Genomic DNA, 9,828 nt, shown 5'->3' on the forward strand with positions numbered 1-9,828 from the left:
AAGGACTTAATGTACTTAAATGGAGCAACAGTGTCAGTACTTCTTCCTCTTCCATTTTATTCAAAGTCACAATGGAAAAAGAACTGTAGGATCATTTATAAATACATTTAAAGCTCATAAGAAGAAAGTGAATAAACTAAGGACAGAACATACTGGTTTTTATGGAATTATTAATTAATTTAATTAATATTAATTAATATTAAATTAATTAATTTATGGAATTTTATGGAATTTATGGAATTTGAGAAAAAGTAGCTTTTTTTGTTTTAATAAGCAAAAACTAATTAGTATTTGATTGCAATTTTTGTTAATTCATGTTATCTTATCATGGGAACGTTACCGTTTGATGCCTGGACTCTTTGGTTCAACGCCTTTCTATCCCTTCTATAACCTATTTTTTTATCCTTTCTTCTCTTCCATTCAAGCTCTTCTCCATTGTGATTTTCGGCTGCATCGCTAATGAAGGCTACATCAACCGGCAAAATGAAATGGAACAGTACTGCATCTTCAACCGCAACCAGAATGCCTGTAATTACGGCGTCTTTATGGGCTCCATGGCCTTTCTCTGCTGTATTGCCTTTTTGGCTCTGGACGTCTACTTCCCTCAGATCAGCAGCGTCAAAGACCGCAAAAAGGCTGTTCTGGCTGATATTGGAGTGTCAGGTAAATATAATTGGGTCCTATTTCTCTTCTTTAATTATTGAGTTTTCTTTTGGTATGAAGAACTGGTCAGTATATGATGGATGACTTTTCAATTATTATTGAAAGGTATGTGTATAGTATAGTTAAGGAACCTTAACAAAATCTAACTTTTTTTTTTTTTACTATAACAATTCATATGAACCAAACTGTTTCTATGAATTCTTTCACTTCAGATGTTTAACTCCATTTTTATATTTTTTTGTGAAAGGTGAGCTGGTCTGAAGAGATCTATATTGTTGACAGTACTTTGGGTAGATGTTTCCTTTTGGACAAGAGTTTGATGGGTTGAATCCCTGCTGACTGTTACACAGTTAACTTTAAAGCTACCTTACAACAGCCTCAGCAAAAAGTCTATGTAAATGCACGTTTTAGGCTTCCGGTACACATATTTCTAAGAGCATTTTTTCAGTTAAAGTTACAAAAAGAGACCAGAAGTCCCATCACTGTTTCAGATATTTGCACAGTTCTAATTTAAGCAAAGGTAAAAAGTATACTCAGAAATGTTTATTGTATAGCACAAATAGGCAAGTAAATGGATTAAAGTGATAAGACATTTAAAAGATAATATAAAAGAGCATGAATAAGTCATTTCAGGGGACAGATGTACTACTGGTGCAGGTCGGCACACTGTGGTATTTAAAGACATGGCTACTGCATTTGACCTGTCCTTTTAGCCCTGTCAGCCAAATCGCACGGAAACAAATCAAAGCATGTTCTGACCTAAAACAAAGTTTTTTTTTTCACAATCTTTATTTTTATCAGTGTTCTTCAGCCATCTGGATAAATAAACATCTGTATTTTCATTAAAATACCATTATATTTGTTTTAAAAAATAAGTATTCACATACTATCAGTTAAAAAACGGTGGAACTTTAAAAATATTATGAATCTATGTACTAAAAAATAGTAGTAGTAGTAAATTATTACTTTAAAGCAACATCAGTATATGGGTTTAATAAACTAGTATTGATCTTCTTTGTAAAATTTGATAATTTCTTTTATAAATTCAGCCGTTGCATCAAAAAACACGTGATGTTATGAGATTTTGTTTATGCAATTGTTGTGTATTTGTTATCAAAAATTATTTTTTTGGGTCCAAATGTCGCCACCGACTTGTGTTTTATTATTTTTTTTATAAATATGCTTATGATGAAGTAAACAGCATTAATCCTGGAGACCATTTTCAAATAAAAAGGTGTGAGACTTACTTCAGGCGTGGAGATGTGGAGGTGTTGTTTGTCTTTCTGCATCTGTGTGTGAATATGCAGATGATGCAGTCAAGTCTCTTAATGAGGATGTTCTCGTCTGAGACCAGATTCTCCTTTTCTGCTTCCATCACTTGTTGGTACTCTTGTTTTCTGTCTCTTGCCACATCTACATCATGTTTTGCATGCTAATGAAATAAAGGAACAGCTGGTCGTCTAATGAGACCTGGATGTTTCTAACTGAACCAACGACATTTCTTTCTCGCCACCACACTTCTTTTTTCTGACATGTTTTCTCTTTTTTTTCCAATTGTGATCATGTGGCAACGGGAAAACAAAATTCTGCTGTTGCATTTTCTGCTGTTTAAAAGTGTGTCGGAATAAAAATGAAAATAATTTGTTTCTTAAATTCTTAAAAGTAATAAGTACCATATTTTTTTTTTTGATTATAAGTTTCTCTGGGTTATAAGATGCAGCTGCAAAAAAATAAATAAAACCAAAACATAAAGGAGGAAAAAAGCATATAAAAGTTACATTGCAGTATGAGTCGCTCTTATAGGAGAAATTTATTTTAAAAAAGTACATGAACAAGAACCAACATTTTGTCTTGAAAGGCAAACCATAATAACAGAATAGATAATAATAGAGTGAGTATATACAGACTTTACTACACTACATTGATGCTTATTTAGCTTCAGGAAACATAGGAGGAATAGAGAATATAGTTCAATATATGATCAATTATTCAGATAACCATAGAAAATGCTAACAAGTCAACTGAACTCTTAATTAATTTCAAATCCTTGAATCCATTGAATTCTTCCTTCTCTGTGTCGTTTTTGAACAATTCCACCCAGCCTGGTGTAAAGATGCGTTCACACTGGGCATGTGCACTTTATGTAACACACCTTAAGCCCATGGTGTTCACACTGATCAAGCGGGGAGGGACTTGTTCTTTTCTGTTTCCTAAATTATTTTTGGAACGCATAAGGTTTTTTGGCAGATTTTTGTAGTGTGGGAGTGGGTTTTGTCTGACAGTCTGCAGTGTTTCCGCCACTAGATGGCGCAGTGGTATGAGCTGCTGACTCACAGTCAGAAGGTCATGGGTTCAAACCTCGCTCAGGGATAATTAACAGTTTGTTTACTCTTAATTTTTTTTTACCTCAAAACTGTTCAATGCAGGTGTTAAAAAATATTTTTAACATAGGAAAAATAATTGACAAACTGGTGGAATGGGGAAGCATTTGTTTCGTTTCTGATGCTTTTAATAACCACGTGTTTTGTAAGGCAAGTCAAGTTTATTTGTATAGCACATTTCATGTACAGACACAATTCAAAGTGCTTTACATAAAACATTAAAAGAAACAATCAAAAGAAATAGTAAAAATGTGATCATTAAAATAAAATTACTACTACTCTGAAATACTATTCTCATTATCACAAGAAACCAAGCTTTTTGTTCTCATGATAATGACATGAACAATCTCGTTATCGCAAATGTTGTCTCACTATTCCTCGTAGTCACGAAAAATACTATCACTTGGTCTGGTTATTACGGGAAAACACTTTTTTTTTCTCTTTTAGGTAAACACGTCTAATATCTCATTATTACCAGAAAAAAAAATTCTTGCGATGTTGAAAATACAAAATTTTATTTCACATTAGTACAAAAGTACAATGACGTGGTCTGGTAATCCCAAGAAAACATTTTTTTTTCTTGCAAAAACGGCATACTATCTCGTTATTACGAGAAAACGAGCTTTTACTAGTAATAATGACATCTACTATTCTGTCATCACGAGAAAACCATCTTTTTTCGTGACGACAATATCACAAAATAGTATTTCTTGTAAACACAAATAATACTATCATGTGGTCAGGTTATCACGAGAGAATACATTTTTCTACTATCTCAGTACCGTTTTCTATTGATACTGAGATCTACTGTCTAGTTATCTCAAGAAAACCATTTTTTTTAGTAATGACATCTATCTCGTTATCACGAGAAAAATTGTTTTTTCCTCATGATAACAAGATCTAAAGATAGTGTTTCTCGATAGCACAAGAGCACAAAAAAATGCGTATCTAGGCGTGAGCATGAGAGCCCGAAACGCCTTTTTGTCAATAGACAGATATTAGGCATCAACTTATTAAGATGTTTTTATATACAGAAGTTGGGGGCCAAGTCAGTCCTCTACTCTGGTTATAGGGAGTACTGTGGTTCACAACTGTAATCTGAACTTTTCTCCTGTACGTTTGACCTGTTTTTCCAGCATTCTGGTCCTTCATGTGGTTTGTGGGTTTCTGCTTCTTGGCCAACCAGTGGCAGGTCTCCAAGGAGGAGGACAACCCCCTGAGGGAAGGAGGGGATGCAGCTCGGGCAGCCATCACATTTTCCTTCTTCTCCATCTTCACCTGGGTGTGTTTCTCTTTATTCTCGTTGGTCAACTAAAAAAAAAAAAAACAATAATTTTGTCGAATGCTGGTGTGGACAGAGTAACCCTGACTGGCATTTCTAGAAAACCTCGCTTGTTTCTCATTGTCACGACCCTTGCCTGCAAAGATGTATGTGAACTCATGAGGCTGTTTTCCCAACAGGTCGCTCAGACTCTCTTCTCCATAGAGAAATTTAAGAATGTGTCATTTGAAGAGGAATACACCAAGCTGTTCCCCCCTCAGCCTCACCAGCCTTTAGTCTAGCTGTCTGTCTGACTCTGCCTTTACGCTGCTGCTGCTGCTGCTGCAATAACCCTCTGCAGATGAACATGCTCAGACTCTTGTCTAAAGGGTTCCTGACAACACTAAGAAACTGCTGTTAGTGAGTGGAACTGAAGCACAGCTGGGATGTACAGCTGCAGATTTAAACCAATCAGGTTTTCTGAAAGCCAGCTGCCCTGAATGAGTGTACATCTTCATATTTTTTTTTTTATAGAACTCATAATATCTGGATATATATGCTGGAAGCACTGAAATAATTCATTAAACTTTTACTTGTGCTCTTGAATAAAAGAGGAAACGAAAACTAAGCAAACACTCTTCATTCAATAATTTGTTTCTTTGATTTGCTTTCCTTTTTTGTTGTTTTTGCTTTTTTATATCCTTAAAAAAGGTATGCACTGCTCAGGTAGTTAAAGTTGCTTTGTGAGTAAATGGACAGCAGTGCATTAATGCATCAATAGTTGGAGTGGAGTCCTTCAGCAAGTGACAGTTTACAAGACTCATCCCTGTAGGCATCCGTGGACCGTAAAAAAAGCGTTCCAGACAGGAAAAAAATCAAATGTAAGTCGCACTTTTGGGAGAAGCAAAAATGGCAACACACTCTCACATATTGACGTCAGGTTAAAAACCCCTTCGCTTCACTTTTTTATGTTTTGGATGTCCTAACTCGTCGTTTTTGATGAGCTGGCTGTTACCATTAAGTCGCAGGTTCCCAACATCTAGGCCGCAAGCCAGTAGTAAGACGTGGAGCGCACTGGTACCCTAATCCAGTACCGGTACTCTAACATGGTACCGGTTTTGGGTACTGGTGCTGGACGTGTCCCGAGGATCAGTCTGTGTCAGGTACCACGTCCTGTGCCGGGTTAGGGTTAGGTTACCATGTTTGGGTACAGGTAGTGGATGTGTTCAGATGACCAGTCCACATCTAGTATCAGCCATTCACATACTGGTGGTGGCTCTGCTGCTGAACACTCTCACCAACCTTCCACCAGAGGCAAGGTGGGGTTCAGTGTCTTGCCTAAGGACACTTTGACACATGACATGATACATGGCGGGAATCAAACCCACAAAATTCCGATGGAGGGTCGACTGCCCTACCGCCGTACCACGACCGCCGGATTTGGGTACAGGTACTGGGCGTGTCCCAAGGACTAGTTCGTGTCCAGTATTGCATCCTGTACCCCGTCCTGAGGTTTGCGGATCCTTGATTTTACGAACAGCCAGCATGTTAATAAACGACGAGTTGGGGACACCCGAAAAGTGACACAGAGGGTCCTTAGCCAAGCGTTAATACGTGACTACTCGGGGATGAAAATATGTTTAGAATGGACATTTCATCTTGAAAGGAATCTCATGATAACAGAATAGATAATAATAAACTGAATATATGCACCCTTCACTATTGTAACACAGTGATGCCTAATTAGCTTCATGACACGTAGGATGAATCTATGCTAACAAAACATGCTAACAAGTCAACCAAACTTTTTATATCAATTTAGATCACTAAATCCATTGAATTCTTCATCCTTTGTGTCACTTTGAAACAATTCCACCAAGTCCAGTGTTACACCAACAGGTACTTCTTCTTCTGTTTTACTGTCAGTAGCAAATACTGATAGACACACCTACAGTGCCCTCTAGTGGTTGTTAGTTGGAAATAATAAACTCATGAGCCTAGTTTTTTTAAAAATCACATTTGAGTACAAGTCACAGCCATGGCCAAACTGTAAAAAATAAAAAAAAGAACGCAGCTTATACTTCTAAAATATGATAATGATTTTTAGCCCTCTTTTGGTATCATTTAAGTTTTTACACCTGTTGTATTGTGAAACTAGTGTCCATAAACAGAAATATCACAATCATTACTTAAAATAATTTACAAAGTAATATTTTAAGTCACTGAATAATGCATTGAAAGTAGAGGGGGGGGGTCCACACTGAGTTAGCTTCTCATCATAATGCGTTGTTTTTTGCAGAGCTGTAATTTAGAAAACGAGCCCATCTTAATTAAAAGGACACTGTCATTGTAAGATAATGTTTTGTGTTTTTATCTCATGCTTCTTAGATGTTGCTTTAAAATGAATAATAATAAATTATTTTTACTTTTTTATTATTGCAAAGCGTAACCTGCTGTGGCTGACTGAATAACCTTTAACACTGTCTAACCTGCTTCTCAAGCTTTTCCAGCACACTAATAAATGTCTTCATTTCTGCCATTTCTTCCTTTTCTTCTCTAACACCCCTGCTCCAACATCTACCTCTATTTTCCTCTCCTGCACTCTTCTTTCTGTTTCGTCACTCCGTTCATCGTTTGACCCCCATCTCTAAGGCGGGGCAGTCCTTCTTGGCCTACCAGAAGTACAAGCTAGGGGCCGACTCGGCGCTCTTCTCGCAGGAATACACCGACCCAAGCCTGGATGCAGGTGGAGCGCCCTACACGAGCTTCGGGGGCGACAATATGGAGAGTCCAAATGGAGAAGGAGGCCAGGCCAACAGTGATGGGGCCTTTGATGGTACTGGGGGCTACCAGCGTCAAGACTACTGAGACGTTGGAGGGGTCAGATATATGAACGAAGTTGTCCAAAATAATTAAAAAAAATTTAATTAGAAACTATTTTGTTTCCTTGGCATTAAAGTTGTATGGAAGCTGCAAACAGCCAACTTTGCTTTTTTTTTTTTTCAATTTCTTATAACGACATCAATCTGGTTATCATTAGTTTTGTCTTGATAGCGAGACCACAAAATAATATTTCTCATAAGCATGAAAAATACTATAACACGGTCTGGTTATTAGGAGAAAACTTTTTTTTTTCTCATAACGAAATCTACTATCTCGATATCACCAGAAAACAACATTTTTTGTGCAATAACAAAACAACGAAATAGTGTTTCTTGTTAGAACAAATGACACTAGTCTGGTTATAGTCTTGTAATAACGATATTTACTATCTCATTATTACAAGAAAACATTCTTTTTTTGTGGAAACAAGACTACGGAATAGTTTTTCTTGTTAACACAAACAATAGTACTATTTAATCTGATTATCACAAGAGAAAAAGATGTTGGTCACAGTTACGACACCTACTATCTCGTTATTACTAGAAAACAGGGTTTTCTAGTAATAACGACCTATGTCGTTATCACAGGAACATGTTTTTTTTTCTTATGATGACAAGATAGTTTTTCTCGATACCACAAAAAAATGGAATTGTTATCAAGGATGTCTGTACATCTGCTTGTAGACGGTAAAATAAACCAACACGCTGCTGCCTGCACTGCTGTATGCGGACCAACCGTCTCCTCAAATGATGTTTATCACAATCAGCACAATCTCCGTGTTTAAGTTATCAATTATAGATCTCCTGGTGTTCCACTTTTTCTCTGACTAACTGCTTTGTTTTGTTGCTGATTGTAGAGAAATAAAAAAGTATATTCTTTGTTATTTTGTTATCTTACGACACAACAAAAGTTGTGATCTTGTGATAACGTGATTGCATATGCCGTTATTACAAGAAAACGGGTACAAACAAACAAACAAAAAAAAATCAAGGTAGGCTGTTTGTGTAATATTGCTCTAAATCAGACTGTGGTGTTAGCTTAACCTGTGCTGCTAACAATACCGCTTTGTTTGGATCCAGAAACAGAACAGATGCGGTTTGATGCTGTTAGCAGTTGGTCAGTCATAAATAGGTACATGCGTTTAAAATGACAAGATTAGAGTTTACAACAATAAAAGATGTTGCGGCTGAAGTTTGTATCGAGGTTTTTGGTGGGCTCCTGACACTGAAAAGGTTTGTTTGGAATTTTCACTTCATGTGCGGATTTTGGAAAATGAAAACACAATAGGTTCAGATATGGAGAGTTGTTTTAAAGTCCCACTCTGATCATCTTTTGATCTATTTTACAAACATTCCCTGCGGTCTTTTCACTAAAATTATTCAATTTTTAGCCATTTTTTTTAAACTGTCATTATCTAGGACATAATTCCTGCAGAGCACCAGTGGTTCATCAGAAATTCACCTTTTAGTAGTGAGCTTAGACGAGGTCAACCATCAGAAAAAGGCCACAAGAACATTTAAAAAACCTGATTTTCATCGGAGTGGGTCTTGAAGGAGTTACGGTTCAGCTTGAACTGGAAGTTAGATATTCTTGAGGGCAGCAAAGCGAGGCACATATTCACAGCACTTTGAAGATGATTGTTCTGACTCGAAAACCTCTTGGTGACCAACACACATACCAAACAGTAACCTCCCCAAAAATAAAGAAAAGAAGACTGCGTGTGTTTTCTTTTTACTTTTGTGAGGGTTTTTTTTTTCTCTTTCTCTGAAAATCTTTTGTCTTAGTTGTTGCCTTAGTGCTGACTGCCAAGCCAAATCCAACAAACGCTGGATGCCACTTGACCCCCACAAACACTTCTTTTTCACTATTTAAGGTTTTTTTTTTTCATTGAAAACCTTGTTCTGCATTATTACATACAAACTTTTATTTGTGGACAGAACATGTCCTACAGTTAATATTTTTATTTTTTATCTTTATGTCAGGAAATCTGCATTTAAAGTCGACCATCAAGACCCCAAGTATTTCTAAACATGCATTACTCCACTTTCTAAAAGAATATTGTATTAGTAAATCTATAAATTATTGTTAATCTATGATTAAACATATTATAGTGTTTGGCAGGAAGGATCTGCGTTCTTTTAGAGCATTATGCTTGTTCTGTATGTAAAAAAAAGAAGAGCTCTATGGTCTGTTGTTAATGTGGTAAGATATATGGTGAGGTAGGCTATGCCTCATCCTTTATTTTGCTTTCAGGGTAGGGAAATCTTTTTATTTTGGATAACAATACCTGCTAAAAGAGAAAAAAAAAGTGACCAAATTACCAAAGTATATAAACAAGTATATACTTTATATTTTACATCTGTGTAGTTGAAAAATGTGTGATGTTCCTGTGTGAAATATGTTTAGAATTAAAAAAAGAATAATGTGTGCAAATGTTTGTTTTTGATGTTTTGGTTTTAACCAATAAGAATAAAGAAAGACAATGTAGACACGTGATTGTCCTTCTGTGTCTTTTCTTTCCGTTTCATATTTTGTTTGTTTATTTAACTAAATAAAAAAATAATTGAACTCCAGCAAAAGCTATTTTTATTTCAGCTGTCTGCATATAAAAAATAAGTTTACAAAATAAAGCAATGATTT

The 9,828-nt window shown here is 36.1% G+C and overlaps 1 protein-coding gene across 5 annotated transcripts in view; it reads left to right on the forward strand.

The window, feature by feature from the left end:
- Window positions 1-9,740, forward strand: part of syngr1a (synaptogyrin 1a) — a 27,049-nt gene extending 17,309 nt beyond the window's left edge. For 2 of the 5 annotated variants that reach the window (XM_024259295.2, XM_024259296.2), the window contains 3 exons: window positions 426-663; window positions 4,181-4,326; window positions 4,506-6,361. In XM_024259295.2, the coding sequence (XP_024115063.1) occupies window positions 426-663; window positions 4,181-4,326; window positions 4,506-4,607 (486 nt within the window). In that variant the 3' untranslated portion in view covers window positions 4,608-6,361. Of the gene's footprint in view, window positions 1-425; window positions 664-4,180; window positions 4,327-4,505; window positions 6,362-6,957 lie in introns of those variants that run through there. The other 3 variants (XM_024259292.2, XM_024259293.2, XM_036213483.1) reach the window with 3 other exon arrangements.
- Window positions 9,741-9,828: the final 88 nt, after the last annotated feature.

The sequence above is a fragment of the Oryzias melastigma genome, linkage group LG1 (assembly GCF_002922805.2).
Source record: "Oryzias melastigma strain HK-1 linkage group LG1, ASM292280v2, whole genome shotgun sequence".
NCBI lineage: Eukaryota > Metazoa > Chordata > Actinopteri > Beloniformes > Adrianichthyidae > Oryzias > Oryzias melastigma.